The following is a 22,428-nucleotide window of genomic DNA, read 5'->3' as shown; positions in this document are numbered from 1 at the left end:
GATATGAAAAGTGTACGGTCTTTGTTCTGTACTGTATTTTGTCCACACGATTGCTGTGATTGACAATAAAACAGTGAATTCCATTTGGTCATTATCTGTTCTTTACATGTGAAGAGATGAAAAGGATAAGATGCTTGAAATAAGAAATTCTGACTTTGACAAAGCAGTTTTGTTCTTGTCAGTGTTGATCAAACAGCTTTATAATTCTGGTAATTCTAGTTTTGAGTATTAAGTTACTTATTAAGTTACTTAATTGACTATAAACCTTTATACTAACGTCACCAACCTGAGGTAAAACGATATGTAACCCCCCCCCCCCCCAATTTGATGTGGTCACAACATTAGCTTGTATAGTTGGGTAATATACATTTTAATTAGATATGGCAAAATAATTATCTTAATTTAGGATGATAGTGAATCAAGCAAACTAAATTATTTTTTTCAACTATCACAGATTTCTCACCTAGTTTAATCATTTTGTGTTGACAAAACACTCCATAATTTAACCCGAAAGGCGGTCTACACTAGAACCTGCATAGGGCCTGTGCTGCGGGCTGAATGTTTGACATCCCTGTCAAATCAAATTGTATTAGTCACATGCGCCAAATACAAAAGGTGTAGACCATACAGTGAAATGCTTACTTACGAGCCCCTAACCAACAATGGAGTTTAAAACAAAATACAGATAAGAATAAGAAATAAAAGTAACAAGTAATTAAAGAGCAGCAGTAAAATAACAATAGCGAGACCTATGCTCAGGGTGGGTACCGGTACAGAGTCAATGTGCAGGAGGCACCGGTTAGTTGAGGTAATATGTATATGTAGGTAGAGTTATTAAAGTGACTATGCATAGATGATAACAACAGAGAGTAGCAGCTGTGTAAAAGAGGGGGGGAACAATGTAAATGGTCTGGGTAGCCATTTGATTAGATGTTCCGGAGTCTTTGACAATTTTTAGGGCCTTTCAATGACACCACCAGCTATAGAGGTCATGGATGGCAGGAAGCTTGGCCCCGGTGATGTACTGGACCGTTCACACTACTCTCTGTAGTGTCTTGCGGTCGGAGGCCGAGCAATTGCCATACCATGCAGTAATGCAACCAGTAATGCTCTCAATGGTGCAGCTGTAGAACCTTTTGAGAATCTGACGACCCATTCCAAATCTTTTCAGTCTCCTATTCCCCGAATAGGCTTTGTTGTGCCCTCTTCACAACTATCTTAGTATGTTTGGACCATGATAGTTTGTTGTTGATGTGGACACCAAGGAACTTGAAGCTCTCAACCTACTCCACTGCAGCCTCGTCGATGAGAATGGGGGCCTGCTCGGTCCTCTTTTTCCTGTAGTCCACAATTCTCTTGTTTGTCTTGATCACATTGAGGGAGAGGTTGTTGTCCTGGCATCACACGGCCAGGTCTCTGACCTCTTCCCTATAGGCTGTCTCGTCGTTGTCGGTGACCATCGGTGTCATCGGCGAACTTAATGATGATATCGGAGCCGTGCCTGGCCGTGCAGTCATGAGTGAACAGTGAGTGCAGGAGGGGACTAAGCACGCACCCCTGAGGGGCCCCTGTGTTGAGGATCAGCGTGGTGGATGTGTTGTTACCTACCCTTACCACCTGGGGGCGGCCCGTCAGGAAGTCCAGGATCCAGTTGCAGAGGGAGGTGTTTAGTCCCAGGGTCCTTAGCTTATTGATGAGCTTTGAGGGCACTATGGTGTTGAACGCTGAGCTGTAGTCAATTAATAGCATTCTCACATAGGTGTTCCTTTATGTGGGAAAGGGCAGTGTTGCGTGCAATAGAGATTGCATCATCTGTGGATCTGTTGGGTTGGTATGCAAATTGGATTGGGTCTAGGGTTTCTGGGCTAATGGTGTTGATGTGATCCATGACCAGCCTTTCAAAGCACTTTATGGCTACAGATGTGAGTGCTACGGGTCCGTAGTTGTTTAGGCAGGTTACCTTAGTGTTCTTGGGCACAGGCACTTTCGTGGTCTGCTTAAAACATGTTGGTATTACAGACTCGGACAGGGAGAGGTTGAAAATGTCAGTGAAGACACTTGCCATTAGGTCAGCGCATGCTCGCAGTACACGTCTTGGTAATCCATCTGGCCCTGCAGCCTTGTGAATGTTGACCTGTTTAAATGTCTTACTCACATCAGCTGCAGAGAGCGTGATCAGTCTTCCAGAACAGCTGGTGCTCTCATGCACGTTTCAATGTTATTTGCCTCGAAGCGAGCGCAGAAGTAGTTTAGGTCGTCTGGTAGGTGCGTGTCACTGGGCAGGGGGAGCATAGCCGGTTTGTTGGAGTGCATAGCGGGATTTCGTATAAGCTTCCGGGTTAGAGTCCCGCTCCTTGAAGGTGGCAGCTCTAGCCTTTAGCTCAGTGGGGATGTTGCCTGTAATCCATGGCTTCTGGTTGGGGTATGTACATTCAGTCACTGCGGGGACGACGTCATCAATGCACTTATTGATGAAGCCAATGGCTGATGTAGTGTTCTCCTCAATGCCATCGGAGGAATCCTGGAACATATTCCAGTCTGTGCTAGTAAAACAGTCCTGTAGCTTAGCATCTGCTTCATCGGACCACTTTCTTATTGATCTAGTCACTTGTGCTTCCTGCTTTCATTTTTGCTTGTAAGCAGGAATTAGGAGGATAGAATTATGGTCAGATTTGACAAATGGAGGGCGAGGGAGAGCTTTGTATGCATCTCTGTGTATGGAGTAAACATGGTCCAGAGTTTTCTTTCCTCTGGTTGCACATTTAACATGCTGATAGAAATTTGGTAAAACGGATTTAAGTTGCCCTGTGTAAAATTCCCCGGCTACTAGGAGCGCCGCCTCTGGGTGAGCATTTTCCTGTTTGCTTATGGCGGAATACAGCTCATTCATTGCTGTCTTAGTGCCAGCCTCTGACTGTGGTGGTATGTAAACAGCTATGAATAATACAGATGAAAACTCTCTAGGTAGGTAGTGTGGTCTACAGTTTATCATGAGATACTCTACCTCGGGCGAGCAATAGCTCGAGACCTCCTTAGAAGTTGTGCACCAGCTGTTATTTATGAAAATACATAGTCCGCTGATTGGATGGTGAGGAAGGGCAGCCCTTGCAATTTAGTTTTTTCCCATAAGTCAACGGTCCCTTCCCCCATAGGATGAGCCCTCTCTTTCTAGAAATTGTCCTGACTTGTTCAGTGCCTCAGTCTTATGTTGTTAACAGTGTGGTTGCCATGGCGATACATTAGAACAGTCGACTCCACCTGTGGAATGTCTCGCACTGTTATCTTTTAGTCCTTCAGGATGAAAAGTCGAGATGCCTGAAATGTTTTTTGCAATGCCGATACTGTAACATTACTCAGCGTTTCCTCCTATAATTTGATCTCCTTTTAATGTAGTTAAATAATTCTCCCTGTCCCCTGTGCCTTATTTTTCCCACCAGCTCTGTGGAGGAGGCCCATCCCTTTCCCTCTGGCATCTCCGCTCCATGTCACCCACCTCCATCTTCTCTCTCTCCGAATGCCAGCGACAAGCCAACTTTTACCAGGACATGGTGAGACGTGTGTGTGGGTCAGACTCTGTGTGGAAAGGGAGAAATAAAGTTTGTGTTTGTCTTTCTCTAACTGCAGACAGTGTGTGTGTGTGACCTCTCCCCTGCCTGTAGATCTTGTCGGTGGGTGAGCGCCAGTTTGTGTCCCACTGTCTCCTCGGGGAGAGGTAAAGGCTCAGATCCCCTGCACCCCCACTCCCTCAACACGCTGGCACTGAACCTCAACAGCACTGTCATTAGACAGACCATCTGAACACTCCACATTACTCATCCCAACCCCTCAGGTTAAATTTCCTTCTTCGCTCGTCCCGCTTGTTTTCTTCCTGTTCTTGTTCATAAGTCCTGTGTGGCTCAGTTGGTGGAGCATGTCGCTTGCAACGCCATGGTTGTAGGTTTGATTCCCATGGGGTACCAGTACGGAGAAAAAAAAGTTAAGTAATTATGCACTCACTACTGTAAGTTGCTGTGGATAAGAGCATTACTAATTATTACATTTTTGTCCACATCAAAGCTTCAGTACATTTAAAAATATATATATATATATTAAACCTTTATTTAATTAGTCAAGTCAGTTAAGAACAAATTCTTATTTACAATGACGCCCTACTCTGGCCAAACCCGGACGACGCTGGGCCAATCGCCGCCCTATGGGACTCCTAATCCCGGCCGGATGTGATACAACCTGGATGATATTATTGATATTCAATTTAGATATGGTTTCAGTTTTGATATGGTTGAGTTTTGTTGAGCAGGGACTGTGGTGATTTTTGGTGTATGAAGGAAGTGGTTGTGATGTCTTTGCTTTTCCAGGTGCTGACAGTAGGTGGAAGCAGTCACCAGATGGACATATTCACCAACCTGTCACACAGAACCTTCTCTCTGTCTTTCTGAGGACACACACATAACCCGATTTGAGCTCATAATGTGCTATTCCTTGATTAATTGTACTATACTATTGTGTACATAACTCATGCCTCTCTTGCCCAAAGGACCTCCATTCCAGGATTCATCCTGATGTGTTTTATGATAATAAAATATTTTGATCACTTTTCCATATCTGTGCATCAGCCTTGATGAAAAATTAACCCCAGCCTTATGCTCTGAAGTAATACATTGTTTGAAAAATCTCTATATCTTGTCTACATAAAGCCTTGGATTATTCCATTTAGATTTCTAGAATATTGGTTTCCCTCCCCAGTGTTTATATTTCATGTTTGTAGAGATAGTGTAAGTAACCCAGCCTACTACTATAATCACATTAAACAAGTATAGTACAAACATACCTATTTTTTGTATGTATTGATGAGACAAGATAAAGCACACTGAGCAAGATGGGAGATGGGGTGAACAGAGAGGAGGGAGAAGCACATGATTTGGATGTGAGTGACTCAACAACACTCATGTGTGGCCTTGAAGACGTCGGGCCGTTGACTAGTCTAAGGCTCCGACCTTTCCTGAGTCATCCCCCCCGGAACGGTCACAGATCCTCGTATTTCTCCTTCCGACTGACCTGCACAAGTCATCGCTATTGATCATTTTGTAGCACGACGCGTTTGTAATGCGCATAGAAACTTAGCTACTCTCGGGGAATTATTCCTATACCGTTATCTAGCCGAGTTGTGTTTTGCGGTCATTACATTTTTATGACAAAGTAACTTTTTACTTCGTCTGTGGGTGAGTGGCTAGCAAATAGCAATTCCCAAAGATCCCGGATACAAACGAATCTAGCCTCAGCTCAGACAGTCACTGCTGATCTTAGCGGTTGATAATGTCATCTAGTTACATGGTAGGTAAGTGTGTTAAACCCACATGTATATGGTTTAAATTAAATCAAACATTGTGGTTTGTCATCAACTGTTTTTGAGTAGTTCGCGATTGTAGCTAATTTACGAAGTGTGTAAAGCCTAGCCAGCTTGTTTTTCCTCAAACAGCAGAAGATTGTGGGTTTGGGTAGGGACTAGGGAGGGACACTTTCCCAGGATTTTCAGTAGTGTTTTCATTGATAATCACGATGAAGAAGAAGCCATAGAAAATAGAAAACTTTGTACGAATGTGTCAGGATTTATTTTCAAGAACTAACTTTCGCCCCATGTACTCTTTTTTTAAATATATATATATATATATATATATATATATGTTTATTATGGGGAAAACTGTCCTCAGTTCTTGCCATTCTTTCGCCCTAAAATCGGCGACGCGGACAGACATGAGGGATTATTTTGCTGTCCCTAAAAATACTTTGGTCACTTAGTGAATATCAAAGAAAAAGTATGTTTCTATGATAAACACTTTCTACTATTTAACCTTATAACCTTTCCCCAAACATTTTGTTTTAACCTCTTCCCAATCCATTACGCCTTCAACCATATATGCAGGCTTTTTCATATAGGTGTGGTTCATATAGGTCTATTTTTAATGTGTGTGGAGAGAGGGGAAACGGTTGGAAACGTTACAGTTAGAGACACAGCTGTGTTAGTGAACAGGGAAGGGAGGGTGCATACAGGGACTGGGTTGGCATGTGGACACAGGGAATTGACAGACTACAGGTTGTCTCATCACTCTGTCCCTGTATATTGTCATTGATAAATGTACCATAGAGATGTTCTTTTTCAGGGTATGGACCAAACAAGGGAGCTGAGGAAAGCCTGAAACAAACCAAATGCTGTGAAGGTGTCCAACATTTATTTTCCCATAGCTCAGAGAGGAAGTGTAACCAAGGGATTGAGACCGAAGCAGTTCAATGGATGAAAACGTTGCATGGACTGTAGATTGAAAGAGGAAGTACTTCACCCTCTCAGATTTTTGCTTTCGGTCTCTGCTTGTCCAGCCCTTCAGGCCCCTCTGCCTGTTATTTTGTTTCTTGTAAGAGGTGCGTGATAACTTGACGCAGAGATGACAGCAAGACTGTGGAATAAGCAAGAGTGGTAACTGAGAAGAGCAGTGATGTGAATTCTTACATCCGTAGGCTACCCACTGGAATATCTAAGTATTAGCTAATCAAGCAACAACAATCCATCTACCTTGGACACAGACTAACAACTATGAGCACTTTCAGACACTCATGGAGGAAGTGACTGACTCTGCCAGACCGCAATTTGATGAGGATAGTCTCTTTGCCCTTGTGTAGAGTTTAAAGTGTCAGAAGTCCTTCAACATCTGTCACTACAGCCCAACTAAGGGGGAAAAAACACATTTCTGCATTGGACTGGTAGAAAGAAAACTTAGGTGAACCTGTGAGTCGGAATATGGTGCTTCAATGAACTAGGAATCCTCTACTGGAGTTAGTGGGAGGAACTGGAACTGAGGTGAAACCCAGAACTAACCGAGGCCTTAGCACGACCACGGAATGCCATGTACTAAACTGGAAATGCGCTTGATTTAACTGGTAATTATTGCACTTTGGAGGTAACAGAAATAATTTGTAATATTGGAACTGATCTGGGAAATCAGCAGGAAATGAAATTGCAATGGAAGTGTTTTGAGGATGTTTTCTGTACATCTTCCATTCTGAACTGGTAGCATTTGGGAAGACTGGAAACTGTTCCTGTGGAACGGCATTTATTGGGAGAGGATTACTGAAACCAACAGCACTGTCTGCAGAAATGGCGGGCCCGGGAAAGGACTACAACCATCTCTTCAAACTGCTCATCATTGGAGACTCCAGTCAGTGCATCTTAACTTCCATCTTCATACAAAGTTCCTGTGGTCCCTTAGTGCTTACTCTGTCTGTGTTAAAATAGTAGTGTAAATTAGTGTAGCTGTGCTGTGACACTGATGTTTAGGGGGCAGGTCATATTTTGTGAGTTGTGATTTAAAGGATTAGGTTACTGTTTAATCTCCTTAGTAACACTGAAAATATCAGTCAGTCTGCTTAATCATTGGGTGATTATGAACATGCCTCACTTACTCACCAAGCTTACAGCTCTGATGATTGACGAAGTAGACTTATTTGTCGCCAACTCTTCAGACAATATGATAGATTTTAAAACATTTACCCATGATGTAGTGATATGGCTTGCTGTATGTTGGCTACTTGTAATAGGACAATAAGTAGCCTGATACTGTGTACTCAGAAGTGAATGAAGAAAGGCCTAATCACCTAACCTCTCACACCTGTCTAACCTCTCTGCTCAAGATGTAGGGAAAAGCAGTCTACTACTACGATTTGCAGATAACTCCTTCTCTGGTGAGTTGCTATTCTCTATCTGGTCAGTGTATATACTACAAACGATGTGAATGTGTGAGTGGTTAGGAACTGTGTTTTCTATATTTTCTTCAAGATTGTGAATGTGTGCATAGCATGTGGTGTGTGTGTGTGTATTTCTAACCTCTGCTTTGGCCTGCAGGCAGCTACATCACTACAATTGGTGTGGACTTTAAGATCCGTACGGTAGACATAGACGGGGAGCGAGTCAAACTGCAGATCTGGGACACGGCGGGCCAGGAACGCTTCAGGACCATCACTTCAACGTAATCTATCATCTATATCAATGATCTATCTACACGTATAGAAGCTATACTGTCGTGGCCAAAATTTTTGAGAATGACACAAATATTAATTTCCACAAAGTTTGCTGCATCGGTGTCTATTTTTGTCAATGTTACTATGGAGTACTGAAGTATAATTACAAGCATTTCATAAGTGTCAAAAGCTTTTATTGACAATTACATGAAGTTGATGCAAAGAGTCAATATTTGTAGTGTTGACCCTTCTTTTTCAAGACCTCTGTAATCTGCCCTGGCATGCTGTCAATTAACTTCTGGGCCACATCCTGACTGATGGCAGCCCATTCAATGCTTGGAGTTTGTCAGAATTTGTGGGGTTTTGTTTGTCCACCTGCCTCTTGAGGATTGACCACAAGTTCTCAATGGGATTAAAGTCTGGGGAGTTTCCTGGCCATGGACCCAAAATATTGATATGTTGTTCCCTGAACCACTTAGTTATCACTTTTGCATTATGGCAAGGTGCTCCATCATGCTGGAAAAGGCATTGTTCGTCACTAAACTGTTCCTGGATGGTTGGGAGAAGTTGCTCTCGGAGGATGTGTTGGTACCATTCTTTATTCATGGCTGTGTTCTTAGGCAAAATTGTGAGTGAGCCCACTCCCTTGGCCGAGAAGCAACCCCACACATGAATGGTCTCCGGATGCTTTACTGTTGACAGGACACAGGACTGATGGTAGCGCTCACCTTGTCTTCTCCGTACAAGCTTTTTTCCGGATGCCCCAAACAATCGGAAAGGGGATTCATCACAGAAAATGACTTTACCCCAGTCCTCTGCAGTCCTATCCCTGTAATTTGGCAGAATATCAGTCTGTCCCTGATGTTTTCCCTGGAGAGAAGTGGCTTCTTTGCTGCCCTTCTTGACACCAGGCCATCCTCCAAAAGTCTTTGCCTCACTGTGCGTGCAGATTAGAGGTCGACCAATTAATCGGAATGGCCAGTTAATTAGGGCCGATTTCAAGTTTTCATAACAATCGGAAATCTGTAATTTTGGGGCGCCGATTTTGCCAATTAAAAAATATATATATTTATTTTTATACCTTTTTATTTAACTAGGCAAGTCAGTTAAGAACACATTCTTATTTTCAATGACGGCCTAGGAACGGTGGGTTAACTGCCTTGTTCAGGGGTAGAACGACAGATTTTCACCTTTTCACCTTGGGATCCAATCTTGCAACCTTACAGTAAACTAGTCCAACGCTAAAACCACCTGCCTCTCGTTGCACTCCACAAGGAGACTGCCTGTTACGCGAATGCAGTAGAAGCCAAGGTAAGTTGCTAGCTAGCATTAAACTTATCTTATAAAAAACAATCAATCAATAATAATCACTAGTTATAACTACACATGGTTGATGATATTACTAGTTTATCTAGCGTGTCCTGCATTGCATATAATCGATGCAACGCTGGGGGATGATTTAACAAAAGCGCATTTGCAAAAAGGCACAATCGTTGGACGACTGTACCTAACCATAAACACCAATGCCTTTCTTAATATCAATACACAGAAGTATATATTTTTAAACTTGCATATTTAGCTAAAAGAAATCCAGGTTAGCAGGCAATATAAACCAGGTGAAATTGTGTCACTTTTCTTGCATTCATTGCATGCAGAGTCAGGGTATATGCAACAGTTTGGGCAGCCAGGCTCATTGCGAACTAATTTGCCAGAATTGTACGTAATTATGACATAACATTGAAGGTTGTGCAATGCAACAAGAATATTTAGACTTAGGGATGCCACCCGTTAGATAAAATACCGAACGGTTCCGTATTTCACTGAAAAAATAAACGTCTTGTTTTCAAAATGACAGTTTCCGGATTCGACCATATTAATGACCAAAGGCTCATATTTCTGTGTGTTATTATGTTATAATTAAGTCTACCGAGCGATGGTAGGCAGCAGCAGGCTCGTAAGCATTCATTCAAACAGCAGCTCTTCGCAAGCACAGCACTTCAAGCCTATCAGCCTAATGGCTGGTGTAACCGATGTGAAATCGCTAGCTAGTTAGTGGGGTGCGCGCTGATAGCGTTTCAAACGTCACTCGCTCTGAGACTTGGAGTAGTTATTCCTGTGGCTTTTGTGGAGTGATGAGTAACGCTGCTTCGAGTGTGGCTTTTGTCGATGTGTTCCTGATTCGAGCCCAGATAGGGGTGAGGAGAGGGATGGAAGCTATACTGTTACTTTGGCAATACTATAGTGCCTATAAGAACATCCAATAGTCAAAGGTATATGAAATACAAATGATATATAGAGAAATAGTCCTATAAATACTATAATAACTACAACCTAAAACCTCTTACCTTGGAATATTGAAGTCTCATGTTAAAAGGAACCACCAACTTTCATATATTCTCATGTTCTAAGTAAGGAACTCAAACATTAGCTTTTTTACATGGCACATATTGCACTTTTACTTCTCCAACAGTTTGTTTTTGCATTATTTAAACCAAATTGAACGTTACCTTATTTATTTGAGGCTAAATGGATTTTTATTGATGTATTATATTAAGTTAAAATAAGTGTTCATTCAGTATTGTTGTAATTGTTATTATTACAAATAAATAAATAAAAATCGGCCGATTAATCGGTATCGGCTTTTTTTGGTTCTCCGATAATTGGTATCGGCTTTGACAAATCATAGTCGGTCGACCTCTAGTGCAGATGTACTTACACCTGCCTGCTGCCATTCCTGAGCATGCGCTGTACTGGTGGTGCCCCGATCCCGCAGCTGAATCAACTTTAGGAGACGGTCCTGGCGCTTGCTGGACTTTCTTAGGCGCCCTGAAGCCTTCTTCACAACACTTAAACCGCTCTCTTTGAAGTTCTTGATGATCCGATAAAGGGTTGATTTAGGTGCAATCTTACTGGCAGCAATATCCTTGCCTGTGAATCCCTTTATGTGCAAAGCAATGATAACGGCACGTGTTTCCTTGAGGTAACCGTGGTTGACAGAGGAAGAACAATGATTCCAATCGCCACCCTCCTTTTGAAGTTTCCAGTCTGTTATTCGAACCTAATCAGCATGACAGAGTGATCTCCAGCCTTGTCCTCGTCAACACTCACACCTGTGTTAACGAGAGAATCACTGACATGATGTCAGCTGGTCCTTTTGTGGCAGGGCTGAAATGCAGTGGAAATGTTTTTGGGGGGATTCTGTTAATTTGCATGGCAAAGAGGAACTGCAATTAATTGCCATTCATCTGATCACTCTTCATAACATTCTGGAGTATATGCAGATTGTTTGATGGCACACTGAGGCAGCAGACTTTGTGAAAATTAATATTTGTGTATTCTCAACTTTTGGCCACGACTGTACATCAATATATCAATACAAACATTGTTTATCACCACAGTTGGTTCTGAAACCCACTGTAAGATTTATGCTCAATTTCAGATTTGTTCAGTTTTATAGTCAAATCAATGAGACTTTATTTGTCACATGCCGAATACAACCAGTTAAGACCTTACCATGAAATGCTTACTTACAAGCCCTTATTAACCAACAGTGCAGTTCAAGAAGAGTTAAGAAAATATTGACCAAATAAACTAAAGTAACAATAACGAGGCTATATACAGGGGGTACCAGTACAGAGTCAATGTGCGAGGGTACAGGTTGGTTGAGGTAATTTGTACATGTAGGTAGGGGTGAAGTGACTATGAATAGACAATAAACAGTGAGTAGCAGCAGTGTACAAAACAAATGGGGGGTCAATGTAAATAGTCCGGTGGCCATTTGATTAATTATTCAGCAGTCTTATGGCTTGGGGTAAAAGCTGTTAAGAAGCTTTTTGGTCCTAGATTTGGCTCTCCGGTACCACTTTCTGTGCCGTAGCAGAGGGAACAGTCCATGACTTGAGTGACTGGAGTCTCTGACAATTTTATGGGCTTTCCTCTATTATAAAGGTCCTGGATGGCAGGAAGCTTGATCCCAGTGATGTACTGGGTCGTACGCACTACACTCTGTAGCGCCTTACTGTCAGATGCCGAGCAGTTGCCATACCAGGCGGTTATGCAACCAGATGCTCTCGAGGGTGTAGCTGTATAACTTTTTGAGGATCTGGGGACCCATGCCAAATGTTTTCAGTCTCCTGAGGGGGAAAATGTTTTGTTGTGCCCTCTTCATGACTGTCTTGGTGTGTTTGGACCATGATAGTTCTTTGGTGATGTGGACACCAAGGAACTTGAAACTTTCGACCTGCTCTACTACAGCCCAGTTGATGCTCTCGGGCCTGTTTGGCCCGCCATTTCCTGTTGTCCACGATCAGCTCCTTTGTTTTGCTCACATTGAGGGAGAGGAGGTTGTCTTTGCACCGCACTGCCAGTTCTCTGACCTCCTCCCTAGTGGCTGTCTCATCGTTGTCGGTGATCAGGCCTACCACTGTTGGCATGGCCGAATATATATATTTTTTTATTATTTTTTTTTTAGGGCCAATTTCAAGTTTTCATAACAATAGGTAATCGGCATTTTTGTACCCTGATTACATTGCATTCCACGAGGAAACTGCGTGGCAGGCTGATCACCTGTTACGCGAGTGCAGCAAGGAGCCAAGGTAAGTTACTATCTAGCATTAAACTTATCTTATAAAAGACCAATCAATCTTAACATAGTCACTAGTTAACTACACATGGTTGATGATATTACTAGGTTAACTAGCTTGTCCTGTGTTGCATATAGTCAATGCGTTGCCTTTTAATTTATCATCAAATCATGGCCTACGAATCACGGCCAAACGGGTTATGTTTAACAAAAGCGCATTTGCAAACAAAGCACAATCGTTGCACGAATGTACCTAACCATAAACATCGATGCCTTTCTTAAAATCGATACACAGAAGTATATATTTTTAAACCTTCATATTTAGTTAATAGAAATTCATGTTAGCAGGCAACATTACCTAGGGAAATTGTCACTTCTTGCGTTCATTGCACGCAGAGTCAGGGTATATGCAACAGTTTGGGCCGCCTGAAGGTTGTGCAATTTAACAGCAATATTTAGACTTAGGGTTGCCACCCATTCGATAAAATACATAATGGTTCCGTATTTCACTGAAAGAATAAATGTTTTGTTTTCGAAATTATAGTTTCTGGATTTGACCATATTCATGGCCTAAGGCTCATATTTCTGTGTTTATTTTTTATAAATAAGTCTATGATTTCATATTTGATTGAGCGGTGGTAGGCAGCAGCAGGCTCGTAAGCGTTCTTTCAAACTTTCCTGCATTTGACAGCAGCTCTTAGCAATGCTTGAATCACAGCGCTGTTTATGACTTCAAGCCTATCAACTCCTGAGATTAGGTTGGCAATACTAAAGTGCCTATTAGAATATCCAATAGTCAAAGGTATATGAAATACAAATGGTATAGAGAGAAATAGTCGACGCGTCATAATTGCTATAATATAACTACAACCTAAAACTTCTTAACTGGGAATATTGAAGAACTGGGAATATTGAACCACCAGCTTTCATATGTTCTGAGCAAGGAACTTAAACATTAGCTTTTTTACATGGCACATACTGTGCTTTTACTTTCTTCTCCCAACACTGTTTTTGCATTATTTATACCAAATTGAGTATGTTTCATTATATATTTGAGACTAAATAGATTTTGTATTAAGTATATATATATATATTAAATAAATAAATAAAAATATTTTAAAAACGGCCGATTTAATTGGTATCTGCTTTTTTTGGTCCTCCAATAATCGGTATCGTCGTTGAAAAATCATAATCGGTCGACCTCTAATTGATACCAGCCTGGGCAGAGTGCCAGCCAACAATAACTATCCCCTGAAAAACAACGGTTTCCTCTTTTATACAGTAGTCTTTACAATCCTTTGCTATTTTCCCCTTTCTTCCTGTTCCCCTACCAGGTATTACAGAAATACCCACGGTGTGATTATTGTTTATGACGTCACCAACCCAGAGTCGTTTGTGAACGTGAAGAGGTGGCTTAATGAGATCACTCAGAACTGTGACAACGTCTGTAAGATCCTAGGTGAGTTTGGTGTGCTGAGGTGATGTGATGGAGGAAGATTAAAGTAGATGGGATGAATGGATATTCACTAAAAATGACTTTTGACTTCCAGTCCAATGTGTTAATGTTATGGCTGATTGTGAACTGATAGACACACATCATATATCCCAAAAGTATATGGACACCCTTTCAAATTAGTGGATTCGGCTATTTCAGCCACAACGTTGCTGACAGGTGTATAAAATCGAGCACACAGTCATGCAATCTCCATAGACAAACATTGTCAGTAGAATGGCCTTACTGAAGTGCTCTGTGACTTTCAATGTGGCACCGTCATAGGATGCCACCTATCCAACAAGTCAGTTTGTCAAATTTCTGCCCTGCTAGAGCTTCCCCAGTCAAATTCAAAGTGCTGTTATTGTGAAGTGGAAACGTCTAGGAGCAACAACGGCTCAGCCGCGAAGTGGTAGGCCACACAAGCTCACAGAATGGGACCGCCGAGTTCTGGACCCCGTAAAAATCATCGGCCCTCGGTTGCAACACTCACTACTGAGTTCCAAATTGCCTCTGGAAACAACGTCCACAGAGTAACTGTTTGTCGGGAGCTTCATGAAATGGGTTTCCATGGCCGAGCAGCCACACACAATGCGAAATACCAAGTGGTGTAAAGCTCGCCACCATTGGACTCTGGAGCAGTTGAAACTCGTTCTCTGGAGTTCTGAATCCCGCTTCAACATCTGGCAGTCCGACAGACAAATCAGGGTTTGGGGAATGTCAGGATAACGCTACCTGCCCCAATACATAGTGCCAACTAAAGTTAGGTGGAGGAGGAATAATGGTCTGGGACTGTTTTTCATGGTTTGGGCTAGGCCCCTTAGCTAGAGTGAAATGAAATCTTAATGCTTCAGCATACAATGACATTCTAGACGATTCTATGCTTCCAACTTTGTGGCAACAGTTTGGGGTAGGCCCTTTCCTGTTTCATCATGACAATTACCCCATGCACAAAGCGAGGTAAATACAGAAATGGTTTGTCGAGATTGGTGTGGAAGAACTTGATTGGCCTGCACAGAGCCCTGACCTCAACCCCATAGAACACCTTTGGGATGAATTGGAACACCAACTGCGAGGCAAGCCTAATCGCCCAACATCAGTGCCCGACCTCACTAATGCTATTGTGGCTGAATGGAAGCAAGTCCCCGCAACAATGTTCCATCTAGTGGAAAGACTTCCCAGAAAAGTGGAGGCTGTTATAGCAGATTTGGCATGATTTTGTAATGAGATGTTTGATGTGCAGGTGTCCACATACTTTTGGTAATGTACTGTGCTGTCCAAAACAACATCTTTCATTCATCCCCACTTCTCTCTCTCGCCCTCTCTCAGTGGGGAACAAGAATGACGACCCCTCCAAGAAGCAGGTGGACTCCCAGGATGCAATGCATTTCGGGGAGTCGGTGGGCGTCCGGGTATTTGAGACGAGTGCCAAAGAAAATATCAACGTTGAAGAGGTGAGCCAGGCAGCCATGTTCCAAACCCAGGGTGTACCTCATTCACTTCCTCCTAGTAATAATAATAAAATAAAATTAGTCCATGGGAGAGGCTTAGCTCCAGAAAGATACATGTATTATTACTTTAGTATCTCCAAACTTAATGTATTTAAGGCATCAACATTCACTATACCAGGCCGCAGCTCCGTCAAAATAAAACTAAGCCTGAAATATCCAGGATGTCTTTGGGAAAGCTGAGCTTGAGACCTGATATGTCTCTCACAGGGAATTATCAGTTTATTTAGCTTTTTTTATGGAAAAAAAGTACACTGCTGTCAGAAGCCATGACATCATTTTCTGGACTTTTCCATACTGTTTAAAGTCAGAGTCAATTTAGTGTATGTAAACTTCTGACCCACTGGAATTGTGATACAGTGAATTATAAGTGAAATAATCTGTCTGTAAACAATTGTTGGGAAAATTACTTGTCATGCACAAAGTAGACGTCCTAACCATCTTGCAAAAACTAGTTTGTTAACAAGACATTTGTGGAGTGGTTCAAAAACTAGTTTTAATGACTCCAACTTTATGTATCGTGGTATGTATGTATTTTACAGTCATTGCCCTGTTTTGCTCCTTTGTCTTCTACCTCTCCTGCTCCTCCCCTCTTTCTCCCCCTCTCCTTCCCTCTCTCAGATGTTTATGGCTTTCACTCACATGGTCCTTCGAACAAAGAAGCAGAGTCAGAGTCGTGCAGAGAGAGAGCGGGAACGAGAGAAGGAAACGGTCGACATCAATTCTCACAGACACAGAGAGAGGAGGAAGAGGGGGAAGAAGTGTTGCTGAGGGAGAAAGGGAGGATATTTTCTAAGAACAGGACAGACCAATGGAGAGTCGAGCATCCAAAGTCTGTCTGCACTCATGTGGAAAGAGGCAGGACATTACATGTTGACATTGCACTGAGTCAAGATTACAAGAGGTTAAGGACAGAGAACTACTGTTACGTGCCGAATTTTTACCCTCGCATATTTTTTATGAATGTATATTAATGTCATTTTATCATTTAAAAGGAAACTGGATCCCCAAAGTGTCAAAATGTTATTAAAACCCCTAATTTAGGAAATACACTAATGACTTCAAGTGACTAGAGTGATGCATCTGTCTTATTTGTAATGAAAAAGACTGTCATGTGACAAATATAACGTCTAAATAAACAGTGAGCAATAAAGTCAATATGTGTGCTTTTTATATGCAATATACCATTCCTATTCAGTATTTCAATGCTGAACCCCACTACACTCTTGTTTACCTTTTTTTTGTGTCTGGTAAATTAACACAAGATTCCCAAGTGTGTATGATACACATTGTCTAGTATATCCATCGCTTAAAGTCAGTTTGTGCCAGTGCTTCAATGTTGACAATTAGGGCACTTGCCTACTTACGGGAACAAAAGTAAAAGGCATAAAACCATGTGAAGACAAACTTGGGTTATGTCCAAAATTATAACACTTTGAATTTGTTTTTAAAAGGCCCATATATTGAAAATTCCATGGGAGGGGCTTAGCTCCAGAAAGATACATGTATTATTACTTTGGTATCTCCAAACTTAATGTATTTAAGACATCAACATTCACTATACCAGGCCGGCAGATGGAGATAGAGTCGTTTTCATCTCACTGTCCAAAGGGTATGTATGCAGCCCGCTCTACACTTGTCTCCCCCGTGAATCGGTTCATATATAAAACATTCTGCATTCAGGCTGCAAATGTGTTGATTTCTTCCTTAACTCAATGTAATGGCAACACAGGAAATATGCATACTTTATGAAACACCATTTCCCACCACCATATTAGAGTGGCTAAATGCTAGCCGCGGATGTTGCCTATCACGTTCAGCCAATCAAGTTGCAGCAGTCTGTTATTTACTCTTGGTCTGAATGCTGTACACAATGTCAGGAAGTAGCATTAGCCACCCTTGAATGGAAGTGGAAAATTCTGTTTCATGAAGAAAGTACGCATATTTTCCCTGTTTTTTCCCTCCGACTTATCACCATTAAATTGAGTTATGGAGGGTAGTCGACACTTTTGCAGCCTGAATACATTCCCTATGGACGGTAAGATGAAACGACTCAATATCACCATCTGCAGGCCTTTGGGCTACTATACCAGTAGTTTATTTGCAAAGCCATGGGTGATACAAAATAGATCTATTGTAATGCAAGACTATGGTATTGGTTTCTTTTTTTACACAACTATGCATTTTGTGCCTTTGTAACACCAATGGTCAGTAACTATTTACTCAATTATCTTGAATGGCTGCTCAGCCCCTGGCTGCTCAAGCGGTTTGAGAAACACTCTTTTCACTCCACTTTGGTACGTAATTACTTTTATGAGCAGGTTAGGATAATTATCATGCAGGTTTGGAGACAGAGGTTAAGGTTAGGAAAAGGGTTTGGGTAAGTGAAAATGCTCTCCTAACCTGCTATGAAGGTTTAGCGAGCCAGAGATAGCCATACAAGTAAATTGAGCTGGGGCGGACTTGCATTTTACCCACACCAGCCCACATCACTGCAAGTGCCGCCAACTCACACCCCATATACACCCTCCTTAGACACAGGCAGTAGTGCTGACACAGCATTGGCAGTACAGTACAGCGTTTCTCAACTATTGCTGTACCAGCGACTGACGAGACATGGTCCTCCTCTTTTTTAACCAGCCCATGTCTAAAACAAATACAATATGTAAAAGCACCACTGGAAATACAACTCACCACTTTAACTGTGCCTCTGCTCTAGCCATTTTGTTTGCCTCCCTGTTGTGCTGTCGATCTGTCTCAGCATCTTCTCTGCTGTCACTCTGTGCTTCTTCTTGTTCTCTGTCTGTCTGCTTAAGCCTTCTACGTTATAAAAGCCAAGCTAATGACTTAGGCTATGTTGCAAATTAGTGCCTGTCATATGTGTTCTCCTGAATCAACACCTACTATAAGTGTTCATTACTATTACAGGGCTCTACATTTTCCCCTGGTGTCACTGGTGCCACTAACTTTTACAGTTGGTTGCACCAGCCCATGATTTAGTCAGACTCAAATCATGAGTAATTATCTTAGAAAGTAATTGTGGATTGACAATTAGACTATAGTTGCTAATTTACTGTCAAAATAGGACCAGAATATCCAGATATATATTTTTTGAATGAAGATGAATTACATACATCTTTATATGAATCTAATATCATAGGCTAATTAATTTGGGGAAGAGGATGTGGAAAACTCAAAACACATTAACTAGATCGTTAACTGTAACTTCACTGAACAAAAATATAAATGCAACATGCAATAATTTCAAAGATTTTACTGAGTTACAGTTCATATATAGAAATCAATTGAAAAGTCAATTGAAATAATTGCATTAGGCCATAATCTATGGATTTCACATGACTGGGAATATAGATATGCATCTGTTGGTCACAGATACCTTTAAAAAAATGTAGAGGAATGTAACAGAAAACCTGTCCATATCTGGTGTGACCACCATTTGCCTCATGCAGCGCGACACATCTCCTTCACATAGAGTTGGTCAGGCTCTTGATTGTGACCTGTGAAATGTTGTCCCACTCCTCTTCAATGGCTGTGTGAAGTTGCTGAATATTGGCGGGAACTGGAACACGCTGTCGTACACGTTGATCCAGAGCATCCCAAATGTGCTCAATGGGGCTGTTAATTTTCATGCTGAAACATGAGGTGATGGCATCATGGTATCTCTGTGCATTCAAATTGCCATAGATAAAATGCATTTGTGTTTGTTGTCCGTAGCTTATGCCTGCCCATACCATAGCCCCACTGCCACAATGGGGCACTCTGTTCACAAAGTTGACATCAGCAAACGGCTTGCCCACACAACGTCATGAATCTGCCCGTTACAGTTTAAACTGGAATTAATCGGTGAAGAGCACACTTCTCCAGCGTGCTCGTGGCCATCAAAGGTGAGCCCACAATGCGATTCCGCATTTGCCCACAAGTAGTCCGTTACGACGCAGAACTCCAAGACTTCAAGACCCTGGTGAGGACGATGAGCACACGATGAGCACACAGATGGGCTTCCCTTGAACGGTTCCCTAAAAGTTTGTATTTTTGGTTGTGCAAACCCAGTTTCATCAGCTGTCTAGATTGCTGGTCTCAAATGATTCCGCATGTGAAGAAGTCTGATGTGGAGGTCCTGGGCTGGTGCAGTTACACATGGTCTTTAGTTGTGAGGCCAGTTGGACGTACTGCCAAATTCTGTAAAAAACTGCACATTTTAAAGTGGCCTTGTCCCCAGCACAAGGTGCACCTGTATCTTGGCAAAGGAGCAATGCTCACGAACAAGGATGTAAAAAATTTGTGCCCAAAATTCTAGAGGAATAAGCTTTTTGTGCGTATGGAACATTATTTTATTTCAGCTCATGAAACATGGGGCCAATACTTTACATTGTCTGTTAATATATTTTTTTCAGTGTATAATACCACCTGCTAGTAGCCATGTGCATCAGTAAGTGTAATGTCCTAAAAAAATCTCTCTCCATTGAATACAGGCGGTTGATGTTAACAACCCTCTATCGAAATATTCAAAAAGTATTACAATAATGAGATGTATCCACCAATCCAAAGAAAGGATAGGCGGGAGCTAGACTGGCCGCCATGCTGCTTTGTGGAAAACGATTCCCATTGTTAAGGCGGAAAGACATGTATCTTGTCAGTACATCCATAATTTGCAGTCAAAACTTGATGACCTTTGATCACATGATTTTTGTAAAGATTATGCATTCGACATGTACTAAGTGGCCACAACCATGGTGGTGGCAGCATCATGCTGTGCGACATGTATTAAGTGGGCACGACCATGGTGGTGGCAGCATCATGCTGTGGGGATGTTTTTCAGCTGCAGTGTCTAAGCAGTCCAAGAAGCTGGATATCATATCTGCAGCCATGAAGTTTTTGGGGTTCCAAGACTTTACGGCAGAAGCACTGCAAGGACTATTGTCGCTAGGAAATGTCCCTCACAGGAGTCTTCTGAGCCTGTGTAGGGACCTGATTAGAATTCTTTCTTTTTTTCTTTTTTTTCTTTTTTTACAGAAAAGCACATTGATTTTGTTTACTTAATTTATTTTTTGATAGTTTGTATGATATTGATACATTTTATACCCATATTTTTTGGTCTTCATTTTTGGGATCCTTATTATCCACCTGCACAGTAGGTGGTGAAATACAATTGTTGTGAACACCATTATATCATAGAAGAAGAAGAAAGTAGTCTCTCCTATCAAAGGAGTCATCTCAGGGGTGATGACTGATGTTCAGGTTGAATACCTGAAGAGAATTCCTGGTGTGGTTGGTGCCCGGCGTCTGACCCGTTAGGTAATTGGGGAAAAAGAAGAGTCTGTAGGTCCTTTTGTTTTTTGACAAAGAGCAAATACCTATGCATGTGAAGCTTGGATATAAAAGGTATACTGTAAGAGCTTTCGTCCCCAAACCACTGCAGTGTAAGAATTTTAAAGGATTTGGCCATGTTTCAAGTGTCCGCAGATGAACAGAGTATATTTGAACGGTGTGTAGAAGGATGATGGTGTTGCAATTGTGGTGGGAATCAGGATCCCGAGTTCCTGGAGTGCCCTGTAAGGGTGAAGGAGACTGAGGTGGCAAAAGTTAGAGCAGTCAATCGAATCTCCTATGCGGACCGGATTAAAATAATTGAGAAAACTAGTGATGCTAGTGAAGATATGGTCGTGGATGCATGGTAATGTAAATGTAGTAAATGTTTGCTGCCAGTCAAAAGCCCCCCCCCCCCTTGCAAGCCTCCCCTTGTGTTGAAAAAAGTGGATTTTGTGGCGTTCATTGCCACAGTTATGAACTGTACGGCACAAGTCTCAAAGAAGTCTAAGAAACTGGAAATTTTTGTGGCTGCAGCAAAAACGTTTTTGCGCGGAAGACCCGCCCTCACAGGTTCCCCTTGAGCCTGTGTAGTGATCAAAAGTGTTTTATTTATTTTTCACTGAAAAGTTGTTTGATTTAGTTTATTGAATTTATTTATTTATTGGTCATTTTGTAGTTTTTTTGCAGGGGGTATTTAGTTCCATTTTTGGTAATCCTGTTTCCATCCCGCATAGTAGTTGGCGGGATGCACATTAAATTGTGCGATCACCAATATACCATAGACGAAGTAGAACAGGCGTTGTGCTGAAAATCTCCCCCCTGCTAGAATTCTCCTTCCCTTCGCGTTCTTCATTGCTGCGACTTGTTTGCCAGTTGAGATTTCTGCTCTTCACTCAGTTTTCGGTTTGGGTATTTGTTTCAAGTGTATGTGGCGGTTCTAGCTTGTATAGCGCCCACATCCGATGGCGCCCCGTGCCACTGCCCATGTCGCCCGTACCTAAATCCGCTACTGTTTTGTATTAGTCTATAAATAAATCTCTTTGCCAAAATGTGTCATCTCTCCCATGTCTTATTCGACTAGTATTTTTGAAAGTGTAATGATAATAATTCAGCCATAGTTGTTCTGAAATGTTTATTGCTTGCCAACGCTTTACTCCCTCTATGTTTAATATAACACACATACATGTTGTTCTATAGAAAGTATTTGACTTAGCCACAAAAGTAAGGAAATTACAAGGTGGGGAGAATTCTGGCAAGGGGGAGATTTTCAGTCACAACACCGGTTGGTGAAACGAAGATGGCCGCTGAAAGCGAGTGAGTTTGTTGATGAGAGCGTGTAGGTAGAGAAAATGTGTCAACTATCTATATAATACGTTAATTCATATTCAATACTGTTAGAGTTGTGTAAATTCGAATCTGGTATCAGGATAAATATAACAATGAGTCACCGATTGTATACTATGTATTTTTTATTAGCTAAGTAATAAATGGCAAATGCAACTTTCGTA

General features: G+C 41.7%; 1 protein-coding gene across 3 annotated transcripts; it reads left to right on the top strand.

Annotated features, from left to right (window-relative positions):
- Positions 1 to 4,932: 4,932 nt before the first annotated feature.
- LOC135556095 (ras-related protein Rab-35-like) lies at positions 4,933 to 16,747 on the top strand. Of its 3 annotated transcripts, none has more exons than XM_064989012.1 (8): positions 4,933 to 5,335; positions 6,159 to 6,930; positions 7,065 to 7,208; positions 7,681 to 7,731; positions 7,892 to 8,015; positions 13,924 to 14,048; positions 15,411 to 15,535; positions 16,211 to 16,747. In XM_064989012.1, the coding sequence occupies exons 3-8, from the start codon at positions 7,148 to 7,150 to the stop codon at positions 16,358 to 16,360; spliced, it is 636 nt and encodes a 211-aa protein (XP_064845084.1). In that variant the 5' UTR covers positions 4,933 to 5,335; positions 6,159 to 6,930; positions 7,065 to 7,147; the 3' UTR covers positions 16,361 to 16,747. The 3 variants fall into 3 exon arrangements, with proteins under 3 accessions (XP_064845084.1, XP_064845085.1, XP_064845082.1); XM_064989013.1 differs by having other exon boundaries at positions 6,159 to 6,950; XM_064989010.1 differs by having other exon boundaries at positions 4,933 to 5,331; positions 6,159 to 7,208.
- The last annotated feature ends 5,681 nt before the right edge of the window (positions 16,748 to 22,428 follow it).

This window comes from Oncorhynchus masou, chromosome 15 (genome assembly GCF_036934945.1).
Source record: "Oncorhynchus masou masou isolate Uvic2021 chromosome 15, UVic_Omas_1.1, whole genome shotgun sequence".
Lineage (NCBI taxonomy): Eukaryota > Metazoa > Chordata > Actinopteri > Salmoniformes > Salmonidae > Oncorhynchus > Oncorhynchus masou.
This window is presented reverse-complemented; position numbering and strand designations above follow the sequence as displayed.